At 46.4% G+C, this 19,631-nt stretch overlaps 1 protein-coding gene across 5 annotated transcripts in view; it reads right to left on the bottom strand.

Annotated features, from left to right (window-relative positions):
- Positions 1–2,988: 2,988 nt before the first annotated feature.
- The window catches only part of IL15RA (interleukin 15 receptor subunit alpha), a 37,086-nt gene continuing 20,443 nt past the window's right edge, over positions 2,989–19,631 (bottom strand). Inside the window, exons 3-7 of one of the 5 annotated variants that reach the window (XM_070380919.1) lie at positions 18,217–18,309; positions 15,207–15,398; positions 14,606–14,638; positions 6,480–6,549; positions 2,989–4,401 (exon numbers count right to left, since the gene is read on the bottom strand). In XM_070380919.1, the coding sequence (XP_070237020.1) occupies positions 4,218–4,401; positions 6,480–6,549; positions 14,606–14,638; positions 15,207–15,398; positions 18,217–18,309 (572 nt within the window). In that variant the 3' untranslated portion in view covers positions 2,989–4,217. Of the gene's footprint in view, positions 4,402–6,479; positions 6,553–14,605; positions 14,639–15,206; positions 15,399–18,216; positions 18,310–19,631 lie in introns of all 5 variants that reach the window. The other 4 variants (XM_070380918.1, XM_070380921.1, XM_070380922.1 and 1 more) reach the window with 4 other exon arrangements.

Here is a 19,631-nt window from a genome sequence, read left to right as displayed (position 1 = left end):
GATGATAGGCAGTTTTCTTTGTGACAAATGTTGTGTAGGACAGGAAATGAGAGCAGGGAAAAATATGAATTATGTAGGTTCATAGCCAACTGACAGTGTCATCTGGGCTCAAGACCTCTAACACCTGTAGAGCTCACAGATCCTTTTGAGTCCTGTGTGCTTTCTCCACTAAAAATAAAAAGATGGACTCTTCCCAGTGCCTGGCAGGTGCTGACTCCTATCATTCTCCTCACTCATCCATCCAACACTCCTTGGCATTTACGGACTACCAAGGATGGAAAGACAAATGCTGGCCCTGGGCAGTACCAAGGTAGAATCTCCCCAGATGGTTCCCCTGATTCCTTCCCTCCTCTTTTGTCAGCCCACCACATCTCCGAGAGTCTGGGCGGCCCAGCGACTTGCTTTGACCAATGAAATGAAACAGATGTGCCCATAAGATGTGGCAGTCCCCACCCTTAAGGGGCCTGGCAGTTTCTTCTTTCACCTGGAAGTGGTCTGGCTGTCCCAAGGCCACCATCTGTGAAGAAGCCCAAGCTAGCCACATGGAGCATTCATGCAAGGGAGCGCTAGGGCCCCACACAAGGGAGGTCTTCTCAGGTCTTCTAGCTCAGCCCAGCGACTAACGGAATGCAGACAAGTTGACGACGTGCAGAGCAGACCTGCCTGGCTGAGCCCAGTCAGCCCCCAAGGGCAGCAAGCAGTAGTGGTCTGGAGCTGCTTCTGGGGAGGCCCGACACGTGGTGACAGGTCGAAGGAGGCGGCATCACATCGGGTCCACCTGCAGGACCCTCCCGGTTGGCTGAGTCGAGGCTTCCAGGTCGGATGGGAAGTGGTGGTTTTGGAGAACTCACAGTTGGCCTGCGCATGGGCACAGGTGTGAGGGGATGGGAACAAGTCCTGATGCAACAGAAGAAGGGCACCGGAGACCCCACGTGCACTCCTTTGCCCTCCCGGGTAGGTTGCTGTGGTCTCCGTGATGACGCCTCACTTCTGGGCACCTGGTGTCTGCCCAGGCCAGCCCTCTGGGATCAGTTGCTGTCTGCATGTAGAAACGGGGGACATGTAGAACTCGAGGTGCTTGGAGACGTCGGAGAAGGATAGGCAGCTGGGTGCTGAGTGTCCCCAGGTTACCTCCTTTTAACTCTGCCTGAGAACCAGCTCTCAGAACATTTGACCTTATTTTGATTTTATTATTTGGAATATTTTAATTAACCTATTTTTTTCTTTTATATAGATTGTGAAGAATTATGGACTTTGAGAATTTATTAAAGGGATGATTTAAAATGGGCTACAGAAATCATAGGCACCCATAGGGTCTTAGCCTGAGATACATTGTGTGATCGTTCATTCAGTCGTGTCCGACTCTTTGTGACCCCATGGACTGTAGCCCGCCAGGCTCCTCTGTCCATGGGATCTCCTAGGCAGGAATACTGGAGTGGGTTGCCATTTCCTTCTCCAATGGAATCTTTTAGTTTGTTGATCTAGCATCTGTTAATGACCTTCAGGGCAGTGTGTCAATCTCTGAGAGAATTCAAAGATGAACACATAGTTCTTTCCAAGATGTTCACTGCGTGATGGATGCATTCTGGGGCCTTGGTATGTTTTGGCATTATAGAGGTTGTTTAAACCTTCCCCTAGAAGGACTGCACCAGCTGGTAAAAGAATTCATTTTATCCCTTGGACTGGAAAAAAAAAAAGCCCTCATTGAGTGAGTGATTGATCTGTCCCTACCCAAGCCCTCTTGGCCCTTTTAGACCCCAGCTCCACCCAGCCCTGCTCGCTGCTATGTCTAGATCTAACTTTTGACATATAATTCACCCAGCTTGAACTTGGTTGGTGCTTGGTGGACAGCAGACTTCGTGCTGGACATGAGTCAGGTGATTCCACAGCATCACATCACTCACTCTCCCCAGGAGGATGTGCATAAATCCATGAGCTAGCCCTGTGACCCAGCCCTCTTCCATCCCATGCTGCTGCTGCTGCTAAGTCGCTTCTGTCGTGTCCGACTCTGTGTGACCCCAGAGAAGGCAGCCCACCAGGCTCCCCCGTCCCTGGGATTCTCCAGGCAAGAACACTGGAGTGAGTTGCCATTTCTTTCTCCAATGTAGGAAAGTGAAAAGTGAAAGTGAAGTTGCTCAGTCGTGTCCGACTCCTAGCGACCCCATGGACTGCAGCCCACCAGGCTCCCCCGTCCCTGGGATTCTCCAGGCAAGAACGCTGGAGTGGGTTGCCATTTCCTTCTCCAATGCATGAAAGTGAAGTCACTCAGTCGTCTCCGACTCTTATAGAAACCTTTCGAATCCCTGGCTCCACTGAACATGTGCCTTTTTGTTGATGTTGTTCCTGTTAAATAAGTTTTAAAAATAACAAGGGTCGTGCACTTAAAAATTCTTGTAAAGAACAAACTGGGTCCAAGCATTAATAACTCTAGAAACTTAGGGACAAACAGCTGTAGAGAGAAACAAAAAAGTGTAGGTAACCCGTGTATGTAAGGATAAAAGAAAGTAAAAGTGAAGTCACTCAGTCGTGTCCGACTCTTTGTGACCCTGTGAACTGTAGCCCACCAGGCTCCTCTGTCCATGGGATTCTCCAGGCAAGGATATTGGAGTGGGTTGCCATTTCCTTTTCCAGGGGATCTTCCCGACCCAGGGATTGAACCCAGGTCTCCCGCATTGCAGGCAGACACTTTAACTTCTGATCCACCAGCTGCTGCTGCTATGTAAGGATAACCAGATAACCAAGTGTATGTAAGGCTCAGCTCGAGTGTTAGCAGTGTTCCCTGCTCATTGAAAGAGACAGTGAATATGGTACATCTCTGAAATCCCCAACACCAGCTATTTAGCATTCCCACCCTTTCTTCCTTCACTCTTTTTTTAAAATTAATTTATTTTAATTGGAGGCTAATTACAATATTGTAGTGGTTTTTGCCATACATTGACCTGAATCAGCCTTGGGTATACATGTGTTCCCCATCCTGAAACCCCCCTCCCACCTCCCTCCCCATCCCATCTCTCAGGGTCATCCCAGTTCACCAGCCCTGATGAAGGCATCTAAATTCATGACCTGAAGAAATTCACAAGAAGGAACACTGAGAGCCCCAGCAGCGGGTGGACTGGTTGCTCTGCCTCCAGTCCACCTCCCCGTCCCGGCTACCCTGGCCATGTGATGGGGCGGCTGACACCTGGTTTACAGTCCCGCCCCTGTACCTGCCCCCATCCGACTCTGTGCAGACTCTGCATGAGTAAATGGGCAAGTCACTTCTCTAGGTCTCAGTTTTCCCATCTGTAAAATGAAGAGCTGGGACAAGGCCCATGATTTTATAAACAAACGTAAACACCAAAGGAGGAAAGAACACAGGAACAGCGTGTGCAGCAGACACGCACGTGCTTCTCACGTAGAAACGCTACCGGAAATTCTCCAAAGCCACAGTCTGACTCGGCTGCAGGCAAGACTTTTTCCTTCTTTCAGAAAAGCTGACCTCAGTCATGCGGGACTCTGCATTCCTGATCTCCTTTTTTTCTTTCTGGTACATTTCTCGTCAGTGATTCTTTCAGTGCAATCTTTTTTTTTTTTTAATTGAAAATAGACATTTTATATTGTTTGTACAAGGAACAAATTTCAAAATACAAACCTTACAATACATAGATATAAAAGACAAGGATATAAATATAAATGCACATCTATAGAAAAACGTCACCAAGTTTTCTTCTTTCTGAATCCTTAAATCTAGAGGAGCCACTCGGCACAGTCTCTCTGCTCCCTTTCCATGCACGCACAGCACCTGGCCGAGAGAAGGTTTTACGAGTTGAAATGCTGGTGTCATCCTTGTTAACACCTCCCAATCCAGGAGGAGTCTTGTAGCTCACTTGGAGCCTCGGGTGTGTTTCTTCTCTTTGTAACCTGCTGGTCAGGCTGAGGAATGGGATTGAATCGAGTGGACAAGCTGTCCTGAATAAATGTCATGATGAAATAAAAGCCCTGATAGGAAGCCCTGAGGCCTTCACTCCCTCCTGGGTAACTGTTGACGGCTGGGACTTTGGGAACTGGGCCTTACGCCCAGGGCGGGCAGGCAAGGCAGGCGGACGGCGGGCATCTGTCCTGAGCCCAGAGAACCCACCGGTAAGGGCGATGCTGGACCTGGGCTGTCGGTAAGATGAAGGCCGGATGTTTCCTCACCCTGGGGGTCTTTCCCCTGGGGCCAGCGCCCCAAGTCTTCCCTAGGTCCTCTCTGACTGGGGAAGAGCTGGGCCTTCACTGCGGCCGCTGCTGGCCTCAGCGTCCCCGGAGCCTCCTAGGCCATGCGGGTGGATTTCCGTGTCCTCCCCTCTGGCATCGGCCCCCGTGGTCATTGGCACACTCTCCATGCTCTCCATCTCAACACCGGGTGTCTGGTGGGCTCGCCTGGAAAGCAGGATAATTGACAGAGAAGATTGTGTCAACAAACAGTTCCTTTTGGACACTCTGATGGAGAGCACCTAGACTGCCTCCACTCACAGGCGGTCTTTAGGTCTTATTTTGCATTTCCACCAAGTTTTACCAGCACTGTGGGGGCAGCTCCCCCCGCCTTGCCAACCCCCTGCCAAAAGGCAGTGGTTCCAGTGCCAGGTGCCATGGGAGGAGTGAGTGACGAGGAGCCTGGCCAAGCCAGCATTGGCAGTCCTGATAAAAGTGATGTAGTGGTTATAAAGCTCACTCAGTCATGTCCGACTCTCTGCAACCCCATGGGCTGTAGCCTACGGGGCTGCGCTGTCCATTGGATTTTCCAGGCAACGGTACTGGAATGAGTTGCCATTTCCTTCTCCAGGGGATCTTCCCAACCCAGGGATAGGACCCAGGTCTCCCGCATTGTACACAGAGACTTTACCATCTGAGCCACCAGGTAAGCCCTGACATTTATTTAGTAAATGTTAAATAAACAAATATAATAATCAGTTCTTGAGAAGCCAGGAGTAGGGGATGCAGAGAATCTTCATCCCACGCCTCCCCACCTGTCACTGGAAGTGTGTTTTAGGTCCTGAGTATGTGGACCTGTGGATTACAGTCTGCCTCCTGAGAAGAAGCAAGTTTCAGGACATTGTAGAGTCAACACTCAAGCTCCTTGGAGTGAGGCCTAAACTATAAATCAGAACTCTAGGCCAGTTTATAAAACCAATTTTCTAAAACCCAATTTGTCGAATCACTAATCTACTTAATAACCCATTTGCAAATTAATCAGCTTATGGAAAGAATCAGCTCACCACATGCCCAAGTAGCAATGTTTACCAGTTCTTAAAGATCCATTCATGACTCGTACCATAAATACAGTCAGTGAATATTGCTGTATTCCTTTTAGGAGCATATTTATTGGCCATATTTATCAAATTTACAAATTCTTTTTAAGAATATATTTTTAATGTCTTCTTTAAAAAGATTGTATATTTATTCTTTTTAATATAATCAATGAATATATTCTATCTCCTAAGAATAATTCTATATACATTTTATGTAGAAATTATTTAACCGTAATGATATTCTTAAAATCCTTTTGAAAGTAATTTTCTATTTTGCAAATATTTTAGCATTTAGGGGGATTTTTTGATGAATTTTTAAGTAAAATATCAGCTTTCTTTTCTTGATTTCTAGACTCTGAAGTTTGTGGTATTTCTTTTTGCATAGGGTGATATTAATAGCTTTTGAAGATGTGTGTGAATATTTTGATGGCTGTTTTATATTTTGGCTTTGCAGTGCCATTTCGTGGAATATTCATTTTGTCAAAGTTAGGCTCGAAGAGTGGTATAATCTTTATATTGATATAATATTTAGGAAGAAATTTTTGTGACTAGTGATTGAAAGTTTAGTTTCAACACACCTGATATGTCTGGAACAGCCATATCACTATGGAATGGTAAAATACTGGTCACCAACTGATGGAAGTACAGAATTAAGGCTAATATGCTATTTAAGGCTTTTATTAAGAAATGGTAAAAATGCCTAAAGATTAGAAAAATAAAAGCTGAAATTTCAGCAAGTGGCAGAAACAGTCTTGCTGAAATATAGAATTTCTAGTATTAGAAATGCCAAGGCCAACATGTATAAACCTATTTATGGGGACGTGTGCCCGTATTTAACAAGTACATTCAAGAAGAACAATCCGTAAATATATCATACAAATTGCACGTCCATCACATCGGTTACTTGGCACATTCTTTCCCTCTGAATTGGCTTTTGGTGAATTGGCCCCATGCCGTCCATTCATTTCTGGCTGCCCAGATTCTGACCAGTGACCTGCAGGCTGCCTTTGGACAGTGAAGGGAACAGGCCTGACTCAGTGACCACTTGGCCTGGACACCCCTTTTGCCCAGCACAGAGTGGGTGGGAGCACTCACACCTCCAGCCAGGAAATGGTCTTCCTTGGCAAGGGCAGAGCCAGGTCATCAGATGCAACCCTGCTCTTGGGGGAGGAAGCATCTTGTCCAGCATGGGTCTCCTGTGCTACTCACCTTGACCACAGGCAACGTCCCAGAAGAAACACCAGGCATACTACAAAGAGCACGGTGACAGTTGAGACGGCTGCTGGAAAGAGAGCAGAATGAGTTGGCACCCTGCTCAAAGTCCCAGCGTTTCTGAGCCTGAAAATTCTGTACAGTTTACGCTTCTGCAGGGAGATCCAGATGCCTTCCCAACCAGCTCACAGTTACTAACAGATCCTGAGATCCACGCTGTTCTGTCTGTTCTACATCAGGGCAGAGAGGACACTCCTTTCCCGGCAGCACAGCCACAGTGGTTGTTTGGGAGTTGTTAGGGAGGGTGGGACCTTCACGTGGATGCAAGAGGGCTGGGCCCAGGAGCAGGTGAAACAGTACTCTCTTTAAAACACTTGTATCCATCAGAAGCTCCCAGCAGATTTGGCCATTTTGCTTTAATATTGTGAAATCTCCCTGCAAAAATCACCAACGTGCCCTGCGTCTAAGATGACAATCTGGGGCTTCCCTGGTGACTCAGTGGTAAAGAATTCACTTGCCAATGCAGGAGACATGGGTTTGATCCTTGGTCTGGGAACATCCCACTTGCTGTGGAGCACCTGGGCCCAAGTACCCCAACTACTGAGCCTGTGCTCTAGAGTCCGGGAGCCACAACTACTGAAGCCCATGCAGGCCCTAGAGCCCGTACTCCATGAGGAGGAAAGCCACTGCAACGAGAAGCCTGAGCACTGCAACTAGAGAAAGTGCACACAGCAGTGAAGACCCATCACAGCCAAAAATAAACTAAATTTTAAAAAATTTAAGGTGACAACCTGAACAACTGTGGACCCAGGAGTCTCACTGTGGCCCAGGAGGCATATTGATCACCTGGAGCCTTGAGCTTTTCAGACCTGTGCCTAGACAGACAGCCACAGCTGTGTGTGCAAGGACTTGGCCTTCAACTAGAACTGTCCTCAAAAACAGCTAGAGATAGGATGAGGGAACATACCCAGATTTCTACAGGCTAGAAGAGGAAACGGGTGATGTGTAACGGAAGCTTCAGAGAAGACCATTCCTTTTGACTCTAATTTCACTTCTAGAAATGTATTCTAAGAAAAGGGGAAATGCATACACAGGAGTAGTCACTAAAGCATTGTTTAAAATAATTTTTTTTAAATATTAATCTAACTCTCTTATCAGTAGACAGTTAAATGAAATGTGGCATACCCATACAATGGAGTATTATTCAGCTTTTCAAAACTTTGAAATCTACATTTGTTAACACAGAAAGATGTCTACAAAGTCTTAAGTGAAAAAGCTGGTTGAGATAAAAATAAATAAAAGAATTTCCAGTAAGCCACGTATGTGTCCATATACACAAAATAGTCTTGAAGAATATATGCCAAGTATTAAGTAATTCTTTGGGCTTGTAGATAACTTTATTTTCTTTTTTAAAAAGTTTGCATTTTCCCCCACCCCCGATCTTTTTGCAATGACGCTCCAATCAGAAGAGACACTAAAGTTACAAAAACAAGACTACTTTTATTTACCTAAGTAAATAAAACTTAGAAAAGCTATTCCAAAAGAATAAGAGAAAACATGAGAAATTAGTGAACGTTGTTCTGAGCTTCTAAATTTAACATTAATCATCATTATGACTAAAAGACAAATTTCTTAGCAGAGATGTCTTACCCTCCAGTAAACTATTCCTTCACGTTGACTAATCAGGTTGGCATGCATTTACTGTCCACGGAGAGATTTATTGGAAAAGGCGAGCTAGTGTTAACTCTAGTTCCACTTTCACAGTGCTGCTTCCTGTTTCTAACTGAGAATAGAAGCTGCAGACTCAGACTCAAGTACAAAGAGGGGTCCTGAGCCAATGATATGACAAAGCAATCTGAATTCAGCCCCTGGAACTCAGACAGTTGGTTCCTTCCCCAGTTATTTCCAGGCAAATGTAGTAAAGAAATTGAAACAAGAATCACCAAATTTAGTAAAGAGATTGAAACCAGAATCGCCAAAACAGTGGATTAATAAATCAACTGTCATGTTTTCCAACCTTTTATGTTTCCTAGCAGGCTGCGTGGGTTGGAGAAAGAGGAAAAGAGATCTGATGAGACAGAGAAGGGAGGAGGATTAGCTTGAGAGAGGAAGCAGAAGATGGTTATTGCACAGGCCAGAAGGCAGGAGCCCCTGCCTGGCCTTCAGCCTACGGTGATGTTGGGTCTGCAGTGGAGAAGACAGCCGAGGTGGCCAGTGGACCATGTTCAGTGTGGGTGAAGGAGTCCTCTGTAACCACAGTGAGGTACCACCTCATGCCAGTCAGAATGGCCACCATCAACAAGTCGACAGAGAATATTAATTCGTGCCCCCAGTGTTCATAGCAGCACTGTTTTCCAAGTCAAGACATGGAAACAACCCAAATGTCCGCAAACAGCTGCATGGATAAAGAGGTGGTATTTATGTACAGTGTAACATTGCTCAGCCATAAAAAAGAATGAAATTCTATCATTTGCAGCAGTGTGGATGGGCCTAGAGTATATTATGCTTAGTGAAATAGGTCAGAGAAAGAGAAATACTGTATGATATCACTTATATGTGGAATCTAACAAGTAACACAAATGAATGTATATGTAAAACGGGAACAGACACAGAGAAAACAAACTTGTGGTTACCAAAGGAAAGAGGGAAGAGAGGGGGGCAAATCAGAGATAGGGAATTAGCAGATATAAACCACCATACACAAAATAGATGAGCAATAAAGATATACTGTGCAGCAGAAGGGCTTACAGACAATTATCTTGTAATAACATGAATGGAGGGAGTATAATCTACAAAAATGCTGCACACCTGAAACTAACATATTGTTGTAAATCAACTATACTTCAGTTTTTTTTTTTTTTTAATCATCTATTGGTAGCTGGCTATTCTTTTTTTTTTTTTAACTTTACAATATTGTATTGGTTTTGTCATATATCAACATGAATCCGCCACAGGTATACACGTGTTCCCCATCCTGAACCCTCCTCCCTCCTCCCTCCCCGTACCATCCCTCTGGGTCATCCCAGTGCACCAGCCCCAAGCATCCAGTATCGTGCATCGAACCTGGACTGGCGACTCGTTTCGCATATGATATTATACGTGTTTCAATGCCATGAATGGATGGAGTGTAATCTACAAAAATGCTGCACACCTGAAACTAACATATTGTAAATCAATTATACTTCAGTTTTTAAAAAGTGTTCTCTGTGCATATCCAGGGAATCATCATTTCTTGGCAGTACCTTCAAACTAGCTCAGGCAGACGGTAGGGTCTCTGACATGCTGTGTGCCTGCATTCGCTGAAAGCAGTTATGAAATGAGAATGTCAACACCTTAGTCCCTGCCAATGGTTTCTCTTTTGTGTCTTCCTATACTGAGCACATAGGAAGTGCTGGGTTCAGAGTGGGTAATCAATAAATGATTAATTGATGGAATTAAACCATTAAACTTCTGCAAGCTAAAGAACTGGAAAAGATCAGTTTTCATTCCAATCCCAAAAAAGGGCAATGCCAAGGAATGATCAAACTACAGTACAACTGCACTCATTTCACATGCTAGCAAGGTAATGCTCAAAATCCTGCAAGCTAGGCTTCAACAGTACCTGAATCGAGAACTTCCAGATGTACAAGCTGGATTTAGAAAAGGCAGAGGAACCAGAGATCAAATTGCCAACATCCGTTGGATCATAGAAAAAGCAAGAGAATTCCAGAACATCTGCTTTATTGACTACGCTAAAGCCTTTGACCATGTGGATCACAACAAACTGTGAAAAATTCTTAAAGAGATGGGAATACCAGACCACCTTACCTGTCTCCTGAGAAATCTGTATGCAGGTCAAGAAGCAACAGTTAGAACCAGACATGGAACAACAGACTGGTTCCAAATAGGTAAAGGAGTACGTCAAGGCTGTATATTGTCACCCTGCTTATTTAACTTATATGCAGAGTACATCATGTGAAATGCTGGGCTGGATGAAGCACAAGCTGGAATCAAGATTGCCGGGAGAAATATCAATAACCTCAGATATGCAGATGGCACCACCCTTATGGCAGAAAGTGAAGAGGAACTAAAGAGCCTCTTGATGAAAGTGAAAGAGGAGAGTGAAAATTCTGGCTTAAAACTCAACATTCAAAAAACTAAGATCATGGCATCTGGTCCCATCACTTCATGGCAAATAGATGGGGAAACAATGTAAATAGTGACAGACTTTATTTTCTTGGGCCTGAAAATTATTGTGGATGGTGACTGCAGCTATGAAATTAAAAAGCACTGCTCCTTGGAAGAAAAGCTGTGACCAACCTAGACAGCATATTGAAAAGCAGAGCCATCACTTTGCCAACAAAGGTCCATCTAGTCAAAGCTATGGTTTTTCCAGTGGTCATGTATGGATGTGAGAATTAGACCACAAAGAGAGCTGAGTGCTGAAGAATTGATGCTTTTGAACCGTAGTGTTAGAGAAGACTCTTGAGAGTCTCTTGGACTGCCAGGAGATCAAACCATTCAACCCTAAAGGAAATCAACCCTGAATATTCATTGGAAGAATTGATGCTGAAGCTGAAGCTCCAGTACTTTGGCCACCTGATGAGAAGAGTCGACTCATTGGAAGAGACCCTGATGCTGGGAAAGGTTGAAGGTGGGAGGAGAAGGGAATGACAGAGGATGAGATGGTTGGATGGCATCACTGACTCAAGGGACATGAATTTGAGCAATCTCTGGGAGATAGTGAAGGATAGGGAAGCTTGGCATGCTGCAGTCCATGGGGTCACAAAAAGTTGGACACAACTGAGAGACTGAACTGAACTGCAGCTGAAGGACGTGTAAAGTGCCATTTGCTTTTTAATGAGAAATCTGCATGTTGTTGCAGCTTAGGACCATGTCTGGCACAAGATGGGAGCTCAATTTGTATCATTTGAACAGACAAATGATATGATATAGAAGTAGCTCCCTTTAAAGGCTGAGCATGTAAACTGCAGCAGATGTACTTCTGCTCTGAGAGATGGAGGTATAATACAGTCTGAAAGACGAACCCTTCCCCTCGGGTGCACTAAATGGATATGGCAGTGTAAACGCCGTCGTAGCTGACATTCTATCCTTTCATTTCACAACCAGGAATCTTCAAAAATAGCCTAGGTAAGGAGCAGAGACAGACATTGGAATCATCGAATAAGGTTATTGATTACAAAACAAGGCTGCCTAGTGAGTGCATAGATATAGAAGACAGTGAAATGAGGACCATTTCCCTCAACATGTATTAAAATGTTAGAGCCCTCAAACTCCAATGAGTATTTGCTCCCTCACTTATGGAACATTTACTATTTACCATTTTGTTGCACGAAAAGAGCCACTTTTAAAAGTTGTGAAAGGGACTTCCCTGGCAGTCCAGGTTCAGTCACTGGTCGGGGAGCTAAGACCCCACATCCCTCAGGGCCAAAAACCCAAAACATAAAACAGAAGCAATATTGTAACAAATTCAATAAAGACTTTAAAATGGTCCACATCAAAAAATATCTTTAAATACATAAAAGTCATGATAATCATTTACATGATTCATTTTTTAAGAACTGATATTGGTAATACCAGTGGACTGATTAAAACATTAATATCTACTGAGCAACTGCTATGGTAAAGCATTATTTATATCATCTTCCAAAGATGATCAATCAGTGGCTTACTGCTGCAGAAATAGGAGCCCCTACCGACGCCCAAGGTGCCATGAGTGTCCCTGCCTCTTGTAACCGGCGGGACACACTCCTAGGGCCCAGGTGGCTGGGACTGTGTGTGACAGACATACTTTGGAGAAACTGTTCATCACTAAGTGTTTCTAGACACCTACCCACTCCAGTGTTCTTGCCTGGAGAATCCCAGGGACGGGGGAGCCTGATGGGCTGCCGTCTATGGGGTCGCACAGAGTCGGACACGACTGAAGCGACTTAGCAGCAGCAGCAGCAGCAGCAGGGTTTTAGTTTTAATTCCAATCTTCTTAGCCGATAAAACTTAAATGGATCTCATTTTCATGTCTTTGCTGACTAGGCCTGTCTTATAGTTAGTGTCTACATTAAGCAGTCTGGAAGAAAAGAAATCTTATTCATGCCACATAAAAGATTTAAAGTTTGTTTTTTTTTTTTAATCTCTGTATTTCCACAGTTCCTTGAGCAGAGCTATCTTTGCCTATTGTAGATATTCAGTTAATGTTTATTATCTGGCATTTTAGAATAAGGGAGAGAATTTTTGATATTTTAATCCAGTGAAAGTCATGAACTGGAAAGAAATACAGATTAGATCTCATAATAAAATAGTTTGGAAATCCACTTTGGAAAAAAATGGCCCTCAAATTTTGTAGGATTTTTTTTCTTTCAGATATACTTGTACATGGGCTTCCCAGCTGGCTCAGTGGTAAAGAATCCACTTGCCACTGCAGGAGATGCAAGAGACTGGGGGGTTCAATCCCTGGGTCGGGAAGATCCCCTGGAGAAGGAAATGGCAACCCACTCCAGTATTCTTGCCTGGGAAATCTCATGGACAGAGGAGCCTGGCATGGAGTCACAAGAGTCACACATGACTTAGGGACTAAACCAGCGCCACCACCATCCTTGCACGTGTGTGAAGCGATATAAGGTTTTCCAGTTAGTCCTCCTTTGTTATGTAGCCCAAGAATGTAAGCAACCCCAAGGCCCAGTAGGGGTTTTGGCTAGATAAATTTTGGCAAATCCATATATTAGAATATCCTGAGCTGTTGGAAAGAATGAGGTGGTTTTTTCGTCTATTGATATGAAAAAATTTCCAAGACATACCATTAGGTAAAGACAAGATGCAGAATAGTGAAAATAATACACCTACCTGTATTGTGTATCTTCTACATGCTATTTACAGATTGACTCTCTCTGAAGGATACCCTGAAATCTAGTAGCAGGAATTCCTGCCTGCCTGCAGGGGGACTTTCAGTCAGAGATGGGCTTTTTACCGTACAGCCTTTTATAACGTTTAATTGTTAAGCCCAGGGCAAATATTAACAGTTCAAGAAAATGACTAAAAAAATGTAAAAGTCTGTAGAAAGATTAATGTAATATGTGACATAAGGAGAAAAATTTGGTCAGCTCTCTGACTTATTGGCCACCTCTTAAATGATAAACATACTTTTGTTTCAACATCGTTGTCATTAAATGCCACAGTTTTTCCATGAAAACACTCTCCAGAGAGCCTTTTAAAAATATCTTGCATTGGCATATGTTTTGATCATTCTTAAAACCATTATAATCAACTAAATGCAAAAATGACCAAAGCCACTTGGTTTTTTTCCCAGAACACACTTGATGCAGATAAAATATAACTACAAAAACTTGAATCATTCTCTAGCCAGGAAACTTGTGAATAGAAATTAGAAATTAATTTTTGCCTGCATTGAAATTATAGTTTTTTTTAATCACTGAAAACTTGCATTTCTCCCTGCTTCTGTTTCCTTGCATTTCTTGCATTTCTCCCTGCTTCTGTTTCCTTGCATTTCTCCCTGCTTCTGTTTCCTCCCCTCTCCTTTTTTCTCTCTCTCTTCCCTTCCTCTTTGTCTTTCATTCTTGCAAGCACTTTTCCATTTTCCTCCTTATACTCTCTGGGACTTTCTCTCTCTCCCAGCCTTAAAGTCATGTGTCTTCTGTAAAGATGCCTTTTAGACCAAGGACGAGAACTTCTCGCTGTTGAGTGTATAGTGCTAACTCCCTGTGAAAGATAAGTGCGTCTCATGGCAGAATATCATTTAATCATGTTAACTGGTTTTCCAGTGGGTCCTGAATGAGTCTAGCCCCCAGTTAGTAGGCCTGAACAGCTGCACGAGGGGGCCCTGTGGTGCACCGACGCTGGCTTCTGTACCGATTGCCTGACAGTGAGAACCTACCAACATTAAGATAAATAGCCAACCTAGAATTCTGCACACACTGTAAACAGCACAATCATGTAACTCATCTACACGGAAACACTTCTGAGAGTGAAAGGGGCAGCTGTTGGTGACCACACTGGAAGAGCAGGCGTAAGTCAGGACCTTCCAGCACCCTGGCACTGAGGTCCCCTGAACATAGACACCACCACTTGATGCAGATAAAATATAACTACAAAGGACCAAGGAAAATACTCACCGGTCACAACTCTGGGATTGTTCTGATATGCACCTGCAGGGAAGAGATTACAGCTCAGTTATTGCCACGGTCCTGAAGGCACTAATTTCTCTAAGCAGGAGAACTCCTGGACAGTTTGGCTCTCATATTAAAGCCTTGAGAGATTCACAGCCGGCAAAATCAGACTAACTTTAGCACAGAACCAGGATCACTTGTTTCCATGCTGAGCCATGCTTAGGAATCAGAGGCACATTTACAGAACATGCAGATTACCCAGAGAGCATGCCCCCATCCCTCACACCGTGATTCCAGATGGCAGAAAGCTTCCTCTGTCCTCCCATGTCAGGAGGAGGCAGATCTTAATCAGATTCTCAGCAAAGGCTCTGCCATGCAACTTAATGTGGGGCAAGACAGTTCTCTCCCCTCTGAAGCAGGGTGGAGCATAGAGCACAGGCCAGAGCGAGAAGGCTGTGGCAGAGAGCAGGAGGCAGAGGGTCACGCAGTCATCCTGATTTTGGATTGGATGGTGTGATGTGATCGGCCTACTCTGGATCTGCACCCGCGTCTCAGAAACAGCCCCCGGGAGCTGCGCTGTCCTCCAGCAGGCAAAGCCAGCACTAACCGGGCGTGTCCTGCAAGGCCGGGTATGTGTGTTCCGGAGCCTTGGCTGCTGTCTGAGCTGGGACGTAGGTGGTCTCCTTACTGACTATCCCTGTGGTTCCCACAGGAGGAGCTGTGGATGGCAGCCTGGAGCCTGGTCCAGTAGCTGGCCTTGTGGCCACTTTGGTGTCTGACTTGGAAGTAAGATCTGGCTCTGCAGGGGGGTGCAAGACATGGATAATGAAAACATTGAGAACAGTGTCTTTTCTCAGCTTCAGAAGAGAGTGGACCAGCACCTCCCGTGAACCCACCCCGGCCAGCCCTCTCCCAGCAAACTCCTCCACAGCTCTGGGAGAAGATCCCTTGAGTGGGCAACATCTTCGTCAGTTCCGAATGGCCAAGAGGCTTTTGTGGACACTAGTGGATTTATGACTATTTATCATGGGCCACATAAGCTAACAATCTCAAAGGTTTGAGTAGAATCAGGCACTGGAGAAGTGGTTACCAGGAGACCCAGCTCAGACAAATGGAACTGGAGATTTCCCTGGTTGTCCATTGGATAAGTATCCACCTGCCAATGCAGCGAACAGGGGGTTCGACCCCTGGTCTGGAAAGATCCCTCATGCTGTGGAGCAACGAAGCCAGTGCACCACAACTGCTGAGCCTGTGCTCTAGAGCCCACCAGCCTCAACTACTGAGTCCATGCTCTGCAACAAGAGAAGCCACGGCAGTGAGAAGCCTGAGCCCTACAACTAGAGTAACCCCCGCCCACCACAGCTAGATAGAGCCCTCACACAGCGGTGAAGAACCAGTGCACCCAAAAAATGAATGAATAAAAATAGTTAAGAAAAGAGGAACTGTACTTGCCAAAGACATCAGGATGCTAATTTTAGTTTACTTTGTACATACTTGCACAAAACTTTTGAAATAAGGGGAACCCGGGATTCAGCCCATCTGACCTTTCGTGAGTGGACATGAGGGATGCGTCCTGGCTCTGCGCCCATCTCTGGGAGGCGGCTGAGCCACCTGCCTTGCGTTGAGGTCCTTGACCTCCTGTCCCTCACCGGCCAGCAGCTGCCGCAACCTGTAGGCTGCAGTGCACAACCCTGCTGTTCTGTTTCCGTGGTGAGTGGGTCTTCCAGGGTGATAATACAGTCCTGATGAGCCCAGCCCTGGAGGGGAAGCTGTGACCACACATTCCGGGTTATCCGGCCCCTGGTTAGGGCCTCTGCCCCACACTCTCCCAGCCACGTGCGCCGGAGGAGTCACTGTGCCCTTTCACCCTCTGTCGGCACCTCGTAGGGCCTAGGCGCTCTGCAGACCATGCTTCCCCTGACTTGGAGCAGGCCCATGAGGTGCCCTGGCCACAGCACCCACCCTGGAGGTTACACTCACACCTGAGATTTCCCTGCATGGCTGCAATCTGCCAAGTGCTTGGGGCATGAAGGCCAGGCTGAGGGAGGTCCCTCGAGCCAGGTGTGACTCGGGTCAAAGGGGTTGTGGGCACCCCAGCCTCTTCTTCCTGTTTGTCATTGGCTCAGTAACTGGAAGGAAACCCTTGCTCCACCCCTCCACCTTCCCTTCAGTGATGGTGCTCAGCCCTGGCCCCCTGAGGGTCGCAGGAGAGCTTCTGGAACTCCAGTAACCAGGTGCTCCCCATCCACCCAGAGTTCCAGATCTCAGAGAGCATCCTCAGTTAAGAACTGGCTCTCTGGGGAGGCAGCCCGAGAAGCGCTGTCAACCACTGTGGGATGGCTGCGCCTGGAGGGAAAGGAGGAGACGGGGCCAGGAGAAGCCTGGCACTGGGGCTTCCCTGATGGCTCAGTGGTAAAGAAGCCACCTGCCGACGCAGGAGACGCAGGTTTGATCCCCGGCCCAGGAAGCTCCCACATGCCGCAGGGAAACTAAACCTAGACTCCACAACTAGTGAGCCAGCGCACTAGAGCCCTCGAGCCACAACTCCTGATCCACGAGCTGCAACTTCTGAAGCCTGGGCGCCTAGAGCCTGTGCTACCACAGCAAGAGAAGCCATAGCAATGAGAAACCCATGCACTGCAACTCGACCATAGCCCTTGCTCACCGCAGCTAGAGAAAAGCCTAAGCATCAACAAAGACCCAGCACAGCCAAAATAAATAAAAAATTAATGAAAACCTCACACTGGGTAATGGGCCACAGAGAATCAGGAGTCAAGAGAGGGTGTCAGAAGACACAGGGCAAGTCTTTCCAGGATATTTTGCATCCAAGAGCTCAGATTTTCTTAACAGTGCAGAGGAAACTAGGGTAGAGTTTCCTAAGACTCGGTCAAAATGCAGAATCCTGGCAGCTTTGTGCAAGCGTGTGTACCGAAACAATCACGGGTAGGGTTGTTGGGAGATGGTGTGCTTGGGTCTCTCCCAGTTCTGCACATCTCGCCAGTGGAGGTCCATCTTTTCAAGGATGCTTAGATGGCCTTGGCAGGTGGAGATAGTACCTCCCTCGGAGCACAGGGCAGATGTGTTCACACCAACATTAAAACATCAGGTTCCTGCTCAGGCTCCCTCCTCTCCAGGGATGTCTGCCGCCCACACGGGCACCTGCTTAGGCCTGTTTAAGGCACGTGTGGACGAGGGACTTGATGAAACCTGCCGGTGGCCCCGCTGCCTGCAGTGCCAGGCAAGAGAGTCCTCCGTCTCTGATCCAGGAGGATTGGGTTTTCTGCCAGTGCCCATGAGGCCCAGGAAGGCTGATACGCAAGGTGGGCAGAACCTCAGCCCCCACCCCCCCATTCTCGAAGCTACACATCTACCATGAAGTGTGATCTGGCCTAGTAAGAGTGGCTTTTAAACCATTATGAAGTGTGCACCCATGAAGCCTGGTTATCCGGCAACTTTGGCTTAAAAGAGAAAATGAAGCTAATGTCAGTTCTTATCCTTGACATGAATAAGGGGTGTTTGCGGTGGAATCCCGGCAGCGGTCCACAGATCTGCAGGCTCTCTGTGGACCTGAGGGCAGCCGAGGATGGGAGTCCTGAGAAAGTCTGCGGCATTCCTACCTTTTCCGGAGGGGGTGGGGCTCTCTGGCTCTGGGGTCAACCCTGTAGGCGCTGCTGTGGAGGGTGGCCTTTGGTGACTCAGGGAGGGGTCTCCTAGAGAGAGGATAACCACACGGCATTTATGATCCCAGGGTGGAACCTGGGGTGGCTTCAGAACTGCATGTAGATAAAAGAATAATAATAATAAATGTATACTTTAAATAAATAATACATTTATAATTTAAAGTGGACACATCTGGCCACCCAGGCCTGGCCAGACACACAGGAGATAAACAGCTGTTTATCTGCAGTTCCCAGTGCAAACAGAGTGCAAAAGTTCAGAGGCAAGTGTCTTATCTTTGGCTAGAATGATAGCAATGACATCAACTCAGCTTTTTAACGCTGGCTTTTGCATGACAAAACAAATGATTACTCAATGGATTGTTCTGGGCACAAGTTGTTGGGGAAATCATGGAGGGAGTGGTTAGTAGTAAAAGGTGGGGCTTTGGGGGCTAAGACCTAAAGGTTCCCCTAGTCTTTGGTTCTAAACATCTATGATTCTAGGCTTACCCCATCTTTCATTCCCCCAACCCCACCCTGCAACCCACCCTGTTCAGTTCAACATCCTTGATTCATTCACCCAGAGGAATTGGAACGTTGAGGAAATGCCCACTTTCTCTACAGTAGGAAGCCCTGATTTTTGCCCCTGGACTACAGTTCCAGTGGGTCCCTGGGCTAGACCAAGGAAAACAGCCATGCTCTCCCCAAAGTTACTGCTCAGACCTGGCCTCGCCCAGCCCATTCCCATGGGCCCAACGGTCCATGCGATGGGCACCCTGTTCCCAGCCCAGCGATGCTTCTGCTATAAGCAGAATGCCTGCCTGGCCTCTGAGCCCTGCACGGCAGCCACGCGGTGGGAGGGCAGGGGCTCAGGGTGATCTCAACACTACAGATTCAATAGGAGACGCTTTTCAAGGAGTCCCCCAGCCATGAATCTGCTCTTGAACAACCCCGTTTGTCTGCTTTCCCCGGAAAGGAGCTGAGAATGTCCGCAAATCTTACGTGAGAACATGTCCCACCTGGACACACACCATGTGTGCAGTAACTATTCAACACATCCTTCTCTTGGAAGACTATGGGTTGCTCTTTCCTTCTCTAGAGTACAGGGCTTAGTCTTGCTGAAAATAACACTGCTGGCTTCCACTCTAAGATTCTTTGACTTCTCCTGGCATGGTTATCCAGCTGTGGATTTTTTTTTTTTTTAAAGGTGGGGAATCCCATAGATCTCTCTTCATTCTTGGTCTGGAGCTCTGGCTGGATCCCAGACAATGTCTGGGCCAGGAGGTCTCTGCTCCATGGGTCTCCCCACTTCTCTCAGGGCAGGTATCAACAGGGGAGGAAGGGCCGTGATTTCCCTGTGGGCTGTCCCCTGGGGA

The sequence above is a fragment of the Bos mutus genome, chromosome 13 (genome assembly GCF_027580195.1).
Source record: "Bos mutus isolate GX-2022 chromosome 13, NWIPB_WYAK_1.1, whole genome shotgun sequence".
In the NCBI taxonomy this organism is placed as follows: domain Eukaryota; kingdom Metazoa; phylum Chordata; class Mammalia; order Artiodactyla; family Bovidae; genus Bos; species Bos mutus.
This window is presented reverse-complemented; position numbering and strand designations above follow the sequence as displayed.